The sequence below is a fragment of the Nelumbo nucifera genome, chromosome 5 (assembly GCF_055504915.1).
Source record: "Nelumbo nucifera cultivar China Antique chromosome 5, China Antique-T2T, whole genome shotgun sequence".
In the NCBI taxonomy this organism is placed as follows: Eukaryota; Viridiplantae; Streptophyta; class Magnoliopsida; order Proteales; family Nelumbonaceae; genus Nelumbo; species Nelumbo nucifera.
This window is the reverse complement of record NC_142653.1, coordinates 38,169,506-38,189,298: the sequence shown is the minus strand read 5'-3', so window position 1 is coordinate 38,189,298 and position 19,793 is coordinate 38,169,506. Positions and strand designations below refer to the sequence as shown.

General features: G+C 38.4%; 1 protein-coding gene across 6 annotated transcripts in view; it reads right to left on the bottom strand.

Moving 5' to 3' along the window:
• Positions 1 to 19,793, bottom strand: part of LOC104606694 (uncharacterized) — a 56,332-nt gene that overhangs the window by 21,800 nt on the left and 14,739 nt on the right. For 4 of the 6 annotated variants that reach the window (XR_016076619.1, XR_736804.3, XR_736805.3 and 1 more), the window contains exon 5: positions 14,341 to 14,576. Coding sequence is in view for 1 of the 6 variants with exons in the window: in XM_010272024.3 (XP_010270326.1) it covers positions 14,341 to 14,576 (236 nt within the window). In the remaining 5 variants the exon portion in view is untranslated. Of the gene's footprint in view, positions 1 to 6,958; positions 7,081 to 14,340; positions 14,577 to 19,793 lie in introns of all 6 variants that reach the window. The other 2 variants (XR_016076620.1, XR_736807.2) reach the window with 2 other exon arrangements.

Here is a 19,793-nt window from a genome sequence, read left to right as displayed (position 1 = left end):
AATGGGTGTGTCAACAGGCTTAACACCCAACTTTCCTGTTTCTTCCAACAGGTCAAGAACATACTTTCTTTGAGAAACAAAAATCCCATGCTTGGATCTGGCTACTTCAATGCCGAAAAAGTATCGTAGTTCTCCCAGATCTTTTACCTCAAACTCTTGATGAAGGAGTTGCTTAAGGGACTCAATCTCAGTATTATCATTTCCTGTTACTACAATATCATCCACATATACAGCAAGCAAGGTTAAGGAAGAATCCACTCTCTTAATAAACAAGGTGTGGTCTGACTGGGCCTATACATATCCGAACCTTTCAAGGGCTTGTCTAAATCTATCAAACCAAGCTCTAGAGGACTGTTTTATTCCATACAAGGCTTTATTCAACCGACAAACCTTCTTTCCTGTCTCTGTACCATAAAATCCAGGAGACAACTGCATGTAAACCTCTTCTTGCAAGTCTCCATTGAGGAAGGCAGTTTTAACATCCATCTGATACAACGGCCAAGAGTAATTGGCTGCAAGAGATAATAAGACTCTGATAGTGGTCATCTTTGCTACTGGTGCAAAAGTTTCCAAGTAGTCAATACCATATATCTGAGTAAATCCTTTTGCAACTAACTGGGCCTTATACCTTTCAATAGAACCATCAACATTATGTTTCACAGTGAATACCCATCTACATCCAACCGGTTTCTTACCTTTAGGCTGATCAACTATCTCCCAAGTATTGTTTCTGATGAGGACATCTATTTCTGCTTTTATTGCATCTTTCCATTCTAGTACTTCCAATGCTTCCTGTATTGTTCTGGGAATGGGAACATCAACAATGGATGCGAGAAAAGACTTATAGGAGGGAAACAAATGATCGTAGGACAAGAACTGAGAAATGTTGTGAGTTGTGGATGTGGTGCAACAATGCTTGCCCTTACGAACTGCTATGGGAAGATCAAGATCATCTAATGAAGGTGAAGGCTCCATGGTGGGATGTCTCTCATCTGTAGTATCTGTGGTACCTGGATTTGGCTCTACAGAAGGAACTGGGGCTACTGTGGTACCGGGATCTGAATCTGCAGAGGAGACTGGGACTAACCTGCACTGTTGATGTCTGAAATCAACACCTGTCTCCATCGTCTGTGATGGACTCTCACATCCTTGCATCTCTGACAGCCATCCCCATTACACCCTTCTTCACTTAATGGGATAGGTAAAGGAACTTCTGACGAGTTAACCCCATCCTTACTACTCTCCCCCTGAGGAGAAACCCTTGGATAATAGGGTGCATCTTCAAAGAAAGTGACATCCATTGAGACAAATCTTTTCCCAGAAGTAGGTTCATAGCAGCAATGTCCCTTTTGAGTTTGTGCATAACCAAGGAAAATACATTTTGAGGCCTTAGAATCAAACTTGGAACGATGAGGGCCAAGAATCTGAACAAAGTATGTACAACCAAAGGTTTTAAGGGGAATGGTAGATAACTCTTTATCAGGATATAAGAGGGTAAATGGAGATTTCATGTCAAGAACCCATGAAGGAATCCTATTGATGAGATACACTGTTGTAAGAACAGCATCCCCCCATAAATGTATAGGCACATTGGAAGTAAACATGATGCTTCTGGCTACCTCCGATATGTATCTATTCTTTCTCTCAACAACCCCATTTTGCTGTGGTGTATGAGGACAGGTACTCTAATGGATAATCCCATGTTCAAGCAAATAGGAGGCTAATGGGTTTGCAAAATATTCTTTCACATTATCAGATCTAAAAATTTTGATTTTGACCCTAAATTGGGTTAAAATCATCTGATGAAAGATCCGAGTTAATGCTGGAACCTCATCTCGAGAACGCATGAGATAAATCCACAAAAAACGAGTATAATCATCAACAAACAAAAGGAAATATCTGTACCCCCCCCCATGGCAGTGGTATGGTAAGGTCCCCAAACATCAGTATGCACAATTTCAAAGGGAACATTACTTCTATTATTAATTAATGAATAGGTTGTCCTGCAATGTTTTGCAAGTTCACAACTCTCACATTTCAAACTAGACATCTAGATAGATTCAAATAAACTAGGAAACAAACTCTTCAAAGCCCGAAAAGATAAATGACCCATCCTATTATGCCAAAGCATAGCCTGATAAACAGACTGAGAAACACAAGACCTCTTAATCTCACTATCTCCCCAACGAGGACTCCCTCCAAGCAGATAGACTCCATTTGCCTCATGGCCAGTCCCAATCACCTTCCTTGTCTCCAGATCCTAAAAAACACATCGATCTGGAAAAAAGGTTACTGAACAATTCTAGTTTTTTGTAATGCTACTAACTAAAGCAAGTTAGTACTAAGCTTAGGAACATGCAAAACCGAAGATAAGGAAATAGCATTAGACAACTTGATGTCTCCCTTGCCAGAAATAGGAACAAGGGAGTCGTCAACAATGGACACTTTGTCTCTGCCTAAAGATAAGTAATAGGTAGTAAATAGTGACGACAAGCCAGTCATATGGTCAGATGCTCTAGAATCTATTATCCATGAATGTTCTGTATTACCTGTAATTGAGGCATGGTGAGCTGAGGCCCGATTACCTGAATGAGCAAAAGCTGAGGTAGGGGGTGCTGATGGTGTCTAAGGAGGTGGAGCTGAATTACCAATTTCATTTTCCAGCTGAATTAGAGCAGCTCAGGCAGCAACTAGAGTATCTAGAGGATTGCCTCTTGTGCTAGATGAGGTTGTACTATCAGTGCTAACAGACATATTTGCATTCCCCTTTTTATTTCTGAGTTTTGCTGGAACTAGATGTGGATGTAACTTCCAACAGGTCTCTTTAGTATGTTTAGGTTTCTTGCAATGCTCACATACTAGGTCCTTCTTAGCTTCCTTCTTCATGTCTCTTTCCTTATCACTCCCAGATTTGGGCTTAACTGCTGCCAGAGCTGATTCAAAAGGCTGTTACTGTAGCATAACTTTTCTCCTAGTCTCTTCGTTGTGCACTAAGGAATAGGCCTAGGACAGAGTTACACTGTTTCTTGTCAACAGTTGTTGCCTCACAATATCATATTCCGAATTTAGATCATCCAAGAACTCAAACACTCTATTAGTTTCAATCTTCTTTCTGTAAATTTGTACATCCTTCTTACTTTCCCATTCAATTGATTCAAGGTGGTCAATTTCATGTCATAGGGATTTCAAGATTGAAAAATAAACAGAAACTTGTTTCTCACCTTGCTTAAAATTTTTAACCTCATATTTCAGCTCATAAGCCCTAGCAACATTAGGGGGCTAAGAGTAAGGTTTCTTTCACAACATCCCATATTTCTTTAATTGTTTTTGCCCATAAGTAATTTCGGCTGATGTGTGGCTGCATGGAATTGCACAGCCATGTCATCACCAAATAATTTTCATGAATCCACTTAGCATAAGTGGGGTCCTCCTTATTTTGTTCCTTCACATCTCCCAACAAATAGTTCAGTTTTCCTCCTCCCTAATGGCCATCATGGCTGATTGGGCCCACTCTAAGTAGTTTGAACCATCAAACTTTACAGTTGTAATCCGGAAGGTGTTTTTAGTCATGCCACCTGAACCAGTCCCAAAAACACCCTCCCCTTGGTGCTTGAACTCCATTCTTGGTTAGCGGTTAAGCAAAAAACACCTTCTATTTACTGTAACAATCAGCCTACTGGGTCTGAAAAATCTAACGACAGTAGGTCTAGAAGCAGAAATCAGATTCAGAGAAAGAAAAAAAAATTCCAATTCACCGTATCACTGTATCAATCAGCCTACTAAATCTGAGAACTAATAGCAGTTGTCCTGGGTACAGAACTCCAAAAACAAAGATCGGAGAATAGAAATCTGATAGCAGCCAAAACTTAAAAACAAGTCTAATCTCTTATCCAGACACAGTAACAGTCCTGGATTTCAGGGTTTTCTCTTAAAACCCTAGAAGAGAAAAAGAAAAAAAAATTCTATATAGCCGTACCTCACAAATTAAGCTATCCTTATTGCTGCCCTCAAGAAGGAATAAGACCTTACCCAGGAATTTCTGAGAAAAAAAAAAACCTGATCCTGATTCAAAAAATTCTTGCTGAAAATCTGATCGCCAACTTCAGTTTGCTCAAAACTGATCTTGATTCTGATCAACCCGAGAAACTTCTGAAACAGAACTGATCTCGGAGAAAAATCTTCTTGATCGCCAACTTCAATCTTGATGAGAGAACCAAAAAATCTGATTGGCACCTCCAATCTTGATCAAAAACCTAACCTTGATCACTTAATTCTTCTCTGATTCTTCCTGATTACAAGGAGCACTTTCCAATCCTTGGACAGTTGCTGAAGACTTCTTGTAATCTCCAAGAATCAGTCGAATGAAAAAAACTCAGCCCTAAATAATTCTCATGTGGTCGGATGAATTAATTCCACATGGGAAACCCCAGATCGAATGCTCTGATACCAAGTAGTCACTTAAGATTGAATAGACACTTAAAAAGAGAAGAAAAAATAAGAAAAGAATAGGGATAAAAGAGAGAGAGAGAGAGAGAGATTTTGATAAAAGATAGTTGGGTTGATGTGTTTAAACAGCCAACCCCCCCCCCTTAAATTTATATACATAGTATCATACTTGTAAAAGGACTGAATTACTTACATGGCAAGATAAGATAAGATAACAAGATAAGATAAGATAAAGATGAAAAAAGACTAATCCTAATCTTATAAAAGACTAGTCCTAATCTTATAAAAGACTAATCCTAATATTATCATAAAGAACTAATTCTAATCATAACTTATTGCTGACATACGAACAGTGGGGACCACCTTAGTAGGGTCCACATTAGTGTTCTCTACAGGGAACATAGTGCTGAAGATTGTAGCCCCCCTAAGGAAGTGGTTATGGAGATGGCCCTGAGAGAGAGAGAAAGAGAGAGAGATTATGGCATGAGGTGGTGCCAAGCATTCATGGCTGCTCAAGAAATGGTTGGGATGCCGAGATATCTCGTCAAGCTACCCTTACAACACCTTGGAAGGCTATACATGGCATTCTCCCTCGCTTCCTCAGTTTTATTAGGTATGAGGCTTGTTCTGGTGATGTTATTCAGTTCTAGGAGGATATTTGGGTGGGTACTCAACCCCTCAAAGATCGATTCCCCTTGCTCTATTCCCTCTCCCTTCATAAAAATGAGCCGATTGTAAATTTTCTCCCAAACCCGTTAATTCCCTTGTCTTTAAACTGGGATTTCGGTTTTCGTAGAGGGTTAAGGGACGGTGAATCGAGTTGTGTTATTGAGCTAATTCATTTACTAGAGTTCGTTTGTTTGGACCCCGCATCTTCTGATCAAAGAGTTTAGACTCCTCTTCCAAAAGGTACATTTACTTGTTCTTCTTTTCTAAAATCCCTCAGTTCTAACCCTAATTCCTAAGGGTTCCCCTTCAAAGAAGTATGGGCGCGACCTATTCCTCCAAAAATTGTCGTATTCTGCTGGGAAGTCTACTATGGGAAAATCAATACCTTGGAAAACTTGCAGAAAAAGAGACCCTCTCTTTGTCTCTCCCCGAATTGGTGCTCCTTGTGTAAGGCCCAGAATGAGGACTGTTTCCATTTGCTGATCTCCTGTTCCTTTGCTACAGCTTTATGGAGTTGGAGCCTTTGTTTATTTGGAAGTAGGTGGTTTCTGCCATCTGATTTGAGTTCGTTATTTAACCCATTTTTTTTTGTATGGCACACTAGAAGAGGTAAGTTCATGTGGAAATGTGTCAGGACAGCCACCTTATGGACTCTCTGGGAGAAAAAGAATGCAAGAGTCTTTTTAGAGAAGGAAAGAAGATTAGATGAAGTGAAGGACTGCATCCTAACAAAAGCAATTCATTGGATGAAAACCTTGGATATTCTTTATGATTTCTCCTTTGATGACTTATGGAGGAATTGGTTAGTAATAGCTAATACTTCGACAAAGAAGAATAGAAGTTTGTCAGAATGGTTTCCGCCTCTAGAAGGTGTCATCAAGTTGAATTTTGATGGAAGCATCCAAGGTAACCCTGGGCCTTCAGGTATAGGGGGTGTCCTGAGGAATAAGGACAGCAACATAATTTCCTTATTCTCAGGACCGGTAGGAGTGGGGGACTCTACAAGGGCAGAAATACTAGCTGCAATACGAGGAATTTAGATCGCTAACCAGCTTGGGGTGGAGCATCTCCTAGTTGAAGGGGACTCTCAAGTGGTAACAAGGTGGCTTCTAAACCCGGATACTATCATTTGGGGCTACAAAGATCTCATCAAAAAAGTAAAGTGGTTAACTAGCAATATGAGAGTTGAGGTAAAATGGGTTAGCAGGTCTGCTAATACTATGGCTGATTCTTTAGCCAAACAGGGGGCTTCCAGGGAAGATCTTTTTTGTGCTACTTTGTAAATTGTTATTATTTTGGAAATCTGTACTTAACTAACCTAGAGAGGTTGCAGCTCGTGCCTCTCCTTGGGGACATTGTATTACTTTCCATTGCTGATCTGATTAATAAATTTCTTTCAATTATCAAAAAAAAAAAAACATTTCATCATAGGATATCCCATATTCTTCCTTGTAGCCATGAGCTACTAGATGTGCTTCTTGTTACAAGAATACTGATCAACAATTCAACACTAACAACTTATCCAAAAAAAAAAAAAAAAACAATTCAACACTACCATCAGATTTTTAACTTCATTAAAATACCAATTACTACCAATAAGTGGTGTATCGAACAGAGGCATAACTAGGTCCTATGTATTATTCTCAATTTATACCTGAATTTTAACATCAAAATACCGCCACATGTTGGTAAGTGGAAGGGATACATATTGAATCAAGTGAAGTGATTAAAGCACAACGAATAATGAGAAACCCATAATGATCTAGAGGACAAGAAAAACATAGACCTCCAAAGAGAAAAACTGGTGAATCTGTAGAGGTAGAAGTGAAAGGCAAGAACTTACTAAGGGAGGAGGATCAGCAATTGGAGTAAGAGGGAAAGAGTCAATAAATGGAGCCTATGCCCTCCTTTTAAAGACCTGAAGAAGTTTCTTTGAATTGGTAAATGACAACTCCATTGAGGTATCTGAAACAGAAAGATCAAAACTAGGCAAATCGGAAAATAAATAAAAAGGAGACTTAGCAACTAATGAATAATAAGAGAAACGAGAATCTTAAAGGAGTTTTCAAACAACTCCCAAAATGTCTATGTTTCTTCCTCTTAGCTAATCCATTTTGTTGAGTTCAAGGACACAAGAAATGGGATGTGATTTCATATGTATTCAGGTGATGTTTAAATTCCCCATTTAGATAGTCTCCTTGAATATAACCTTAAAACATTAATTGTCATAGAAAATTGTGTTGTAAACATAGCTCAAAAGACTTTTATATAAAATACTTATAATTTTTCATGGAAAATAAGTCCAAGTACAACAAGTCACCCATAAACAAAACATAGTAACAAAGCCCAAACAAGACAAAACGGGAGCAAGTCCCCGTATATCACTATGTATTGCATCAAAAACTGTAGTGGAAATAGATGTGCATGTAGGGAACAGCATAGTAGAAAAGAACAACTACTGCATGATTTATCAATTTAATACAAAGAAGACAACTTTTTATTCAATAAGCAAGAATGAAATAAATTACCGAGTTTATTAGAATATAAGTGCTCAAGAATTTATTTCATAAGTGTCAAATTATATTTAAACTAGAATAATCAAAACTATTTCAAACTGAAAAAAAAAATTAACTAAAAAATGCTGGAGTCAGTATATCAATCTTCTCAAACTCTAAGGCAAAGAGACAACCAATTAAGAGTGATCACTTCTAGCCAGCCATGATACACACACACACACATGTAACAAGAAAATTTTTATTAAAAGAAAAAAAACTGAATACAACCTAAAGGCAGATGTTAAGAAACACCCAACAAAGCCAACAACTCCAACTAACCACCTAGAACAACAGAAAAAACAAGAGATGACATCGATCTTGCACAGCAATCACAATACCAACAGAGAAATTACAAGGCTTAGGTCAATCTTCCACCTCACCAAACTCTTTTGGCCTCCTTTCTCATACCACATTTCTCCCCCTAAAGGCTCAGGAGCCTTTTTCAAGCTTTCTTCTTTCCTCTTTCTCTCCAATGCTTCAAAATCTCTTCTAGAAAAATTCTCTCGTCCTAGGAAGAACAAGCCCAAATACTTGCCAATTTCCACCTCTTTGTCAACTAGAGTGTTCAAGTCCATGCTACCTTTCTTCATTTTCTTTTCCTCCAACATATTCGAAGCAGATTCATCCCTAATTCTCTGATAGGTCAGACTTTTTCGACTCCTCCCAATGAGAATCCACCAGAAGGATCAACTTTCAATCCACTTTGAATAAGTGAGAAGGTTCCCAACAAGGGTTTTTTCAAGACTCAGAGGCCTGAGTTTAATCCCTCTTCTTTTATAAATCCTTTTATACTTATTGGCCGGCCCAACTCCCACTAGACCATCTTTCACCCTTAAAAAGACCTCCATAACATGAACCACCACATTGAATTTGGTTGAAGCTCTGGTCTTCTTTGGGGTCTCCAAAACGTCATAACTTCCAGCCAAACTCGTCTCCTTGCCCCTGTGGCCCAAATCAACTCTCAGCCTTCTGACAAACACTTCAGATACCAAATAATCTGCATTGTTCCCAAGCAAAGCGTCTTGATTTAGCAATTCTAAATCATTCACCTTCTCATCCTCAACTTCTTTTAAGCTGCCACCTCCCTCCTCTCAGTCCTTGGTCTCATCATTCACCCTCTCTTCCACCGCCTCCACCCTAACTTCACTCACGCCCCTTACTCCCAATTCCCTCTCTAAAACTTCCTCTTGATAACCAAAACCAAAAACCCTACTCTCCTCTCTCAAGTATCAACTCTGAACAAGAAGCAGGACTTGGGCCTTGTGTACCTTCAGCTGGTTCAAGAAGTAGAGCATTGGACGTGACCTTGCCCAACTTACCTTGAAGAAAATCCTTAGACTTCTTAGACTTCATTTTAACTTCGCGTATCACTGAGCAGAGCCCCTTTCTTCGAACATTAGAAGCAGCAGCCACCGACAAAACAGCAAATGAAGATTTCTTCCGATGAAATAAGCCACCTCATGCCTTCTCTTAATTCTTCTCTGGCCTACAATATATAGCTGTGTTGTATATTATATAATATGACACATATAGTAGAAATTATATGTAATATTTTTATATTATATAAAGTATAACATATAGTTTATACATATGCTATATGTCATCATACAAGGGTGATATAATTGATTGAACTAAGGAGGAAAAGAGTGCTAGATTATTTCCAGATAATGAGAGAACTACGGAGGCAATAATTGAAAGTATTTCAGTTAGGGAGGCTCATCCCTTTCAGATTTTCCTTTGATGATATCATGATAAGTTGGGCGTAAATTGCAAGATCCTGTTGAACAAAAAAAAAGAAATTGCAAGATCCTCTTCAAAAAAGAAAAAAGTGGTGAAGCAGTGGACAAATCCATAAAGGGGCATTATAAAGCCGAATTTTGATGGTAGCAGCTTTGGGAATCCTGGGTGATTCACTTGCTAGGCAAGGGGTAAATAGAAATAAAATTTTAATTTTTTTGGGGCTCAATTGCAATGTGATTTAATTGGGCATAGATAACATGGACTATACTCTCAAGGCTTCTTTGTATATGTAAGGGTAGAATTATTGTACACTTTATTTACAAGTTTAATAAAATTATTTTGTTACTTATCGAGAGAAAGAGAGAGGGAGAGACAGACAGACAGACAGAGAGAGATCTTCGTATGGTTTTCATTGATTTAGAGATAGAGTATGGGAGTCCCTAGATAGGTAATATGATGGGTTCTTAAAGGGGGGAAAAACGGAGTCCCAATATGTACAGATACTTAAGGATATGTATGAGGGTGCAAAAAACCAACATTAGAATACCTGTAGGAAACATCAGATTTTGCAGTTATAATGGATCTTTTTTTTTTGGATAAAAGATAAGGTAAAATTTTATTCAAATAGCCAAAAATGGCAGATTACAACCAAGGCCCCTAAGACAAGGAGCCGAAACTCACTTAACAACTACAATACATCATAACTCAAGAAAATTCCTAGATCTCAGCTGAGAACGGAGGACTGAAGCCTGAATCTCCTGCAGCCACCCAGGAAACTAGCTTGCCAAAAGCAAAGGCAATCAAGCAATCTATGATAGAGGAGGTCCCGTGGATCTTCACCAAGGGTCAGCACTTGGTCCTTATTTATTTGCACTAGCCATAGATGAATTGACTATACATATCCAAGAGGAGGTCCCGTGGTACTTAGTATTTGTTGATAATATAGTATTAATTAATGAAACTAACAAAGAGTTAAATGCAAAATTAGGTTTATGGACAAGTACATTAGAAACATGAGGTTTTAAAAGAAGTAGGACTAAAACAGAATATATGCAATGTAAGTTTAATAGTAATAGGAGAGAAAACCTAGGATACACCTATGATTGGAGACCAAGAGATAATCCAGTGTGACCTTTTTCGTTACTTGGGCTCAATAATTCATAAGAAAGGGGATTGAAGATGTCACTCATAATACTAGAGCAGGTCCAGCAGGATGGAAAAAATGGAGGGGGTGTATCCAGAGTCTTATGTGATAGGAAAATACCACTTCAGCTAAAAGGAAAATTCTATAAAACAATTGCAAGGCCAGCTATGTTGTATGGAGAAAAGCGTTGGGCAGTTAAGAAACATGTCTAAGAAATTAGTGTGACAGAAAGGATAGGATCAGAAACAAAGTCATACAAAGGAACCTAGGAGTAGCTCCAATAGGTGATAAAATGAGAGAAAGAAGACTAAGGTGATTAGGCAGTTTGGTCATGTGCATAGAAGACCATCAAAGATCCCATTAGAAGAAGTGAGCTGTTACAAGTTGAAGGGGCTAGAAGAGCCAGGGGAAGACCAAAAAGGACTTCGGTGGAAGTACCAAGAAATGATTTAAGCACCCATAATATGACAGTGGATATGGCACTAAATGGAACAGATTGGAGAAGAAGGATTCATGTAGCTGACCCCATAAGTTGAGACAAGGCTTAGATGATGATGATGATGTTATATGTCATAATATAAAATATACTATATACTTAATATAATGTTTTAAAATTGTAGGCCTGGAACTGGGTTTATGTTTCAAGCCCAGGACAGGGGATTAGCCAAAGCAAGGCTTGGGCAATAACCCTTATCATATGTGCTAAGCCTGGTTGGGCCTGAGCCCAGCCCATGATCACTCCTACAATGAATCTTATGCCCCTTCCTTTCACCTTCGCAAGAAAAGTGACGAGGTTACCATCATTAACTTAACAACCAAATTAAGATTAGTAGACAACCAAGGTACAAGAAAGACATTGGACAAATGAAAAGAACCAGAAGCTAAAGAAGGCATGCAAAATGTGAGTACCTATGACTATTACTAGTAAAATGGTTGATACCCAAATTGACAAAATCAATGATCAACAAAGGACTGGACTGGATGGAGAGCAAAAGCAGGAACATTTATCAGTTAATCCAATGGTTATAAATGAAGAGAGATGGCCGTGGGCATTCAATTCTGGACCAACCAACAAACTTCATCAGATAAACAAACACCATGGCTGAGGTGGTTGACTCACAGGAGAACTATCTACCTTATTTTCTGACCCATGATCATCTCAAGTAGCCCAATAAGCCTTATTACCTTTCTCTGTAAAAGCCCTTCTATGTTACAATAGTACACTCACAATATGGTCATTATATTCATAGTACCAAAAAAAAAAAATCCTTCCCTGGTAATGTCAAGCAATATCTTCATATTCCTTGTATACATGACATTATGTACAAAAAATTCCAAAATAGATGCTTCTCTCTTAAATTTATTTATCAAACAGTAGCCCCCATCTCCTTCCATTCTTACATTATCCATATAGTAATGCATGTATCCTCCTGAAGCAACTCATTGAGAACAGAATACACGTCTGGAAGAATACCCTCATTCAAATATTGACCCAAATTAATTCATAATCAGGTCTCAACATCAAGAAGAATTGCATAACTCACTTCTCATCTGGGATCTTCTTTGATACCTTGTTACAACCAAATTAAGCATCTAAGTTGGCCATCTTAAATTCCAACCAGAGTCATAAACTCAGATTATATTCTTCAATCTTCTTTTCCCTTTATGCACAAAACAAAATATCATACTCAATCTAAAAGTTCCTTTCTAAATTAAACTGTTGATACACCCTTTCAAGATATTCACACATCTGTTTGGTAGTGTAATCCATGCATGGGAATCCCAACACTCAAATCCATCAAACCCAATATCCAAGAAATAATTTTAGCATTATCATTTTTATAAGTAATTTTAGCATTGTCATTCCTCCATTGTCTGAGAGCTTCCATATCATTCTCAGTGGGTTTGAGATCTTCTTTCAACAAAAAATTTGAAGTGGAAATGCCAAACACCATAATTTGAACCATCAAATTTAATTGATGGGAGTCATGTTACCTGGATACAACATGGCTGGATATGGTGTCAGATACAAAATTTTAACTAAAAAATGAAACATCCAACACGATAAGACACCCTTGTACAGGTATCTAGGTATCATTTATAGAATATCATTCTTATCCATAGTCATAGATAACTCGAACAAAAGCTGTTGTTTCTAAATCTTTTTTCACAACTACCAAAAGTAGACTTGGCTCTCAGAGAACTCAATATCTTATTGAAGTTTTGAAAATAAACCAGAATACCAATTAAAAAGCAGGCATGACCAAACAATTAGGTCCTTTTTGGTGATACATACCCAACTAGAATCAACTATAAACTCCAAATATGTAGTCATCCAGACTGGCTTCTGGAATTTGAAAAAAAAAAAAAGACTTAAGCCAATTAAAACAACCTCTAAACTCTCCTAAAAGCCTCCAAATTTTCCAGAAAACCTAAATAATCCCTTTGACTAAAACAAATAAAAACAAGTCAAGTTAGCTTCAATTTAGTTACCTAGGTTTGTATCCACAATTTCTTATTCATCATCAAAAAGGCTTGTTCCAACTATATGGGTAAGCTACATGAATCCTGTTTTGCCATTCTGTTCGTGCCATATCCGTTTTTAAATTTTACAGTTTCTTCTTGATTCCTGTATAGCTATCAATTTTCTCATTCAAACTTCAATATGCAGAAACTGTATTTCTTTCCCTTGGCCTTTGCTCTGATACCATGTCTGTCTGTCCTCGTTGATCTAATCAGCAAGGATTTAATCTCTTTAAGTTATAAATTCAGATCTCAAGAAAACAGAGTACTCGAGCATAAGACATTAGAACAGAGTTTTCTGGGTTATCACCTTACAATCGACCAAATAACCTTAATTAGGTTAATGTTGAAATATTTCCAAAGAATCCCTTCAAAGAATACAAATTACAAAGTCCCTATGCAGGGACAAATTTTACAGAAAGTCTCAACGTCACTATTGCATCAAGTCCCCCAGGCCTCTTGCTTGTGATTCTCAAATCACTCTACTACTACCATAATACTTTATACAAAATTCATCCATCTACCTTGAACACAACCCTTTGGTGAAAGAGAAGACTAAGCTCAGCATTATAGTCAAATAAAATTGTCATCACCACCATTGGATTACCCTTTATAATTCCCTAGCATCTTTTAAAGAATAACAATGGAAATTCTGTCAAATCCAGAGCTCATCACTTGCCAATGGAAATCTTAAGTCTTTCCCAAGTCATAAGATTCTTCATCATTAAGATCATTAGAAAAGAACAAAATCCAAATTTCAGCTATGCAGAGCATAATTGCAACTCTCTCTTTAATGAAATTCAGTTTTCTCTAAAAAACAAAAAAGAAAAAAAGAATGCAACTAAGAATATAAATATGATGAGCTTAAAAGAAACAGGATAGATTATGACAAAAATTAAAAGCACCAAACATGATATGGCACCCTGAACATATAATTCCAGCAAAAAAAACATCTTTTTGTTGTTCTAAAAAAACCCATTATGCACCAAAGTACTACTTGGCTTGATAGAGAAACAAATGCTAGCATGATAAGCATAGAATGCAACACACACAATTTTAACCACAACAAACCATTGGTGGCCCAGATATGGAAAGGAGACTGCTGGGCATGGTGTCAATTACAGAATTTATACTGAAAAATTAAAGTATCAAACATGACATGACACCCTTGTACAAGTACCTGAGTGCCATAGTTGTTCATATATATGTATCCTTGCTTGAAGAAATAAACATACACTAATAGAGAAATGATAGACATCTTACACTCTATTGAGAAGAACATCCCCAACAATATTTCTTTTTGTATGGGGCTCAATGATAGGCTCAAAGCACTCATGCATGACATCAACAGCACGAGACAGCTTAATATTGATATGCATCCTTGATGATGAATCATGAACGCTACAATCATTTCTCCCTGATCTCAAAATAGTCCAATATAAGCCTTTCACACTTGTTGGATTTGGTTTCCCAAGAATTTGCTGAAGATGCTTAAATATCTGAAGAGCAATTACGTAGTCATAGAAAGCACCATCAAAATCAAACACATCAAAATGCTATGAGAATTTAACAAAAATTAAAGAAATGAAAAGGACAATAAAGTAACAAAACCATTCCATATCATATGCCTTCCTAAAGGAGAAAAGGAAATGAAAAGCCAAGTTCAAAAGATAAAAACACATATATCTTGTCAATGTAGCATGGATTATTGTAAAATGAGTGAAACATGTCACCAATAAGGATTGGTTTCAATATGTTTGGCTTTCCCTTTTCTTTTTTTTTTCTTAAATTGCATGACATAGACCCAACATTTGCAAAAGATTGTAAACAGAAGTACCTTAGGGCCCATACCAGTAACAAATATATGTCAGACTACATTCATATATGCTATAATCAACTGATATGCAATTCATAAGACATCCTAAAAATTATTATCAGTAAAATAAAAATCAAAAATCACCACCCCTGTATAAATAAACCCATAATTACCAATAATAATTCTTATTCATCAGCATTATCCATTTGGGTCAAAAATAGAAATATTAGTCTGCCATTTCAACCCATAAAGAGACAATATGTTCCACCAAATCCCATCTTTCCAGATTTGTTACAACATTGATCCACATTGTAAATCTTCTACCAAGTACCAACCCTTTAGATCCTTGAGCCTGCATAAAAGCAATCCTCACTGATGTATCCGCTATTCTTCATTGTACATGTGCGAGCCATTGCAAAAAGGTTATTATTTAATAAATTGTTTTAAACCAACTCAACATATTAGCATATCTAACCTTTCAAAGCACTTCTTACCAATATATCCATATTCTTCACTGTCCATGACCAAGCCATAGCAAAATAATTGTATTTCATTATTTAATAACTTCTTTAAATTACTAAAGTGTATTAATGTATCTACATATCCCATTTTACACAGGCATCAAATATGGCATCCCATTCCCATGCTATAATCTGAAAGGCACTCATTAATAGAATATAGTGGCTTAGTAGAACGTCTTTGAGGACAAGATCATGCCTGAATTGATTGATAAAGAATGACATTCTACTGATTTGATCATCATATAAAATATCCAAGAGGAAAACTTGGAACTTACAAATTTCAAGTTGTTCCTAATTTCAGGTCTAACAATGATCCATTTAACCAATGAATTCAACTACTTCCTTTGTTGATAGGGGTGTAAACATAGTGAATTCAAATCAAATCAAGCAACACTCAAATTCAATTCGATATCCAATAGTTATTGAAAAAATGAAAACTGAATTTGAATTCTGTAGAGAACACTGATGTGGGCCCCACAGCTATGGTCCCACTGTGTTCGTAGGGTAGAATGTGTTCTAGTCATCCTAGGGTTAGCTGGTGGTCAGTCGGTTATTTCAGTTTTATTTTGTTCTATTTGTTATGTAAATACTAAGGGCAGATCTGTCCTTTCCATGTAATGAGCATAACCTATAAATACTAAATAGAAGTGGCGGCGGCAGAACATTCAGATTCTGTCCCTCCTTTCAACCCTTTGTGTTCTACAGTTCTCTCTTCTCTTCTCTACATTTTCCTTCTATTTTCGAACCTGAAATCTATTAGGGTTCAAGGCTGATAGCAGTCTTGAACTTTTACTTGGTATCAGAGCAAGGTTAGGGTTTCTCATGTGAGTCTAGTCCAACCGACAACATGAGAACCATCTAGGGCTGGAAGCTGAGAAAGTAGAGTTCGTTGACTGATTCTTGGAGATCGCCAGAGGGTTTAGCAGCTGTTGAAGACTTGCCACGGTTGCAAAGTGTTGGTGATCAGGAAGAATCAGAGAAGGCTAGGGTTCGGGTAACCTTGGAAGGCAGCGAACAGCATTCTCTTGTAAGTTATTTTATTTTCTAAGAGAAGTACTATCAGAGAAGATAGGTTGGATATCTAGAAAGGGCGGTCGAACCATTCTAGGGTTTTCTTCTTTCTATTCTCTAGGGCTTGATATTGATCTTGCGGCAAACCCTACTAATCTTGCTGCAAACCCTATTGCTGGGCCAAGCCTTGTGATCTACCTGTGAAGCTCTTCTTAAGTTTTTTTTTTCTCAGCATTGATCAGTTTTAGGGTTTCATATTAACCCTACTACAAGTCTTATCTGTACGGTACTGCTTGGAATGTGCGGCTGAGAATTTTTTTTTAAGGACTGATTAAAACCCTAATTCTGGTTCAGCATATCAGAGCTTTTAAGGGGTGAAAACTGTACGGACTGTTGTTGTTGTGTTTGCTAATTGGTTTCAGATCAGACTTATACCGGTTTCATGCACATATACCGTGAATACAGATTAGTTCTATACTGATTTTTTATTGTGACTGATAGTCCAAGTGTTAATCTTCAACTATAGTAACCCTAATTTTTGAGACTACTGGTTCTTGAACGAAATGGAGTTTAAAAATCAGGCAGAAAGCAGTTTTGGGAACAGCAGTTCTGGTAGTGTTTCTAAGACAGGTTTTCAGATTACAACCGTAGGATTTGATGGATCAAACTATTTGGAATGGGCCCAATCAGCCATGATGGCTATTGGGGGAAGGGATAAATTAGGGTATCTCTTGGGAGATGTGAAAGAACCTTCCAAGGGAGACCCCATGTATACCAAGTGGGTCCAAGAAACTACTTGGTTATGACATGGCTGTGTAATTCTACACAGCCTCATATCAGCCGAAATTACCTGTGGGCAAAGACAGCCAAGGAGATATGGGATGTTATGAAAGAAACTTATTCCCAACCCCTTAATGTTGCTAGAGCTTATGAATTGAAATGTGAAGTGAACACTCTTAAACAAGGAGAGAAACCGGCTTCGGTCTACTTCTCTACCTTGAAGTCCCTGTGGCATGAGATTGATCACTTAGAGACTCTTGAGTGGGAGAATCCCAAAGATGCACAGACCCATAGAAAGCAAGTCGAGACAAACAAGGTGTTTGAGTTTCTGGCAGGTCTGAATTCAGAGTATGATATTGTGCGGCAACAGATATTGACTAGAGATAGTGTGACTCTCTCCCAGGCATACTCCTTAGTGCATAGTGAAGAGACTAGGAGGAAAGTCATGATGCAACCTCAGCCCCTTACACCAGCCCTTGTAGCTGTTAAACCCAAATCAGAAGGTGATTCAGAAAGGGACAGGAAGAAGGAAGATAAAAGAGATGTGGTATGTGAGCATTATAAGAAACCCAAACACACAAAAGAAACATGTTGGAAACCGCATCCTCATTTGGTCCCAACAAAGTTGAGAAGCAAGAAGGGTAATGCTCATGTGGCCGTGAACACTGATTTAGCATCCTCGTCTGGCACAAGAGGCACACCTTTAGAGACCTTAGCTGCAGTTCGGGCTGCTTTAATACAGTTGGAAAAGGAAGTTGGGAACTCAGCTCAGCCACCGCAGTCACCATCAGCCCCTGCCACATCTGCTTTCGCACATTCAGGTACTCGAGCCTCAGCCTACCATGCCTCAGCTCCAGGTACTACTAAACCCTGTTGGGTAATAGATTCAGGTGCATCCGACCATATGACTAGCTTGCCTTCATTGTTTACCACTTATCATTTGTCTTCTGGTAGGGATAAAGTATCTATTGCTGATGGTTCTCTTGTTCCCATTTCTGGCAAGGGTGACATCAAGCTATCGGATACTATCTCCTTGTCCTCTGTCTTGCATGTTCCTAAGCTTGATACTAACTATATTTCAGTCAGTAGTATTACCAAACATATGAACTGCTCAGTAACTTTCTTCCCTGACCGATGTGTTTTTCAGGACTTGGAAACGAAGAAGGTGATTGGGACTGGCCGTGAGACGAATGGGATCTATCTGCTCGGGGAGAGTTCTCATCAGGAAGAGTCAGTGGATAAGAAGTCATTTGTTTCTTAGATTGTGAGTCCGGTTATGCTTCGGCATAACCGATTGGGTCATTTGTCTTTTCAGTCCTTAAAGAGTCTGTTTCCTACTTTGTTTGAATCTGTTGAGTTGTCCCAGTTGAAATGTGAAAGTTATGAGTTTGCTAAGCATTGTAGAAAATCTTATTCATTGAGTAATAAAAGGAGTAATAGTTCTTTTCATATTGTGCATACTGATGTTTGGGGGCCATATCACATCCCTTCTATGGGTGGATACAGATATTTTTTGTTATTTGTTGATGACCATACTCGGTTTTCTTGGGTTTATCTTATGCGTTCACGAGATGAGGTTCCCGCCCTGACCCAAAACTTCCACCAAATGATCCTAACCCAGTTTGATGCCAAGATCAAAGTTCTTAGATCTGATAATGCAAAGGAATACTTTGCTAAGCCATTGGCATCTTACCTTCTTAATCATGGGGTTATCCACCAGAGCACTTGCCCTCATACACCTCAGCAGAATGGGGTTGCAGAAAGGAAGAATATGCACATCTTGGAGGTGGCTAGAAGTATTATGTTTACCTCCAATGTCCCTATTCGTTTCTGGGGTGATGCTATCCTCACGGCGGTATATCTTATTAATAGGGTTCCTTCCTGGGTTCTTGATATGAAATCTCCTTTTTCCCTTCTATACCCGAATGAGGAGTTGTTTATTGTTCCCCTTAAAACATTTGGTTGTACCTGTTTTGTTCAGCTTCTCGGACCCCATCACTCCAAGTTCGAACCAAGGGCCTCCAAATGCATCTTTCTTGGTTATGCACAAACTCAAAAGGGTTATTGCTGCTATGATCCTATCTCAAGGAAGAAGTTTGTCTCCATGGATGTCACTTTCTTTGAGGAGACACCCTATTATTCTCAGGTTTCTCCTCAGGGGGAGAGCAATGAGAGTGGGGATTTGGGTCCTTTTCTTCAGGAGGAGCGCAGTGAGGGTAGGGTTAATACTTTTGGGGTTGTTCCCTTACCTATTCCATTGGGTGATGAGGGCAACATTAGTGAGGGTGGTCAGAGGGATCAGGAGTTGAGAGTCTAGCACAGGCGATGCAGGCAAGTTGATCCCGGTCATCAGCAGTCCAGGCCAGCTCCAACCTCTTCTGCGGCTCCAAGTCCAGGTATTATAGTCCCAGGGCCCACAAACTCATTCCACTGTTGCCACTTCACCTCCTGCAGACGACCTTGACCTTCCCATTGCCGTTCGTAAAGGGAAACGGCATTGCACCACATCTACAGCCCACTGCATTTCCCAGTTTTTATCCTATGATCGCCTATCTCCCTCCGACAGGTCCTATCTTACTTCCATTGCC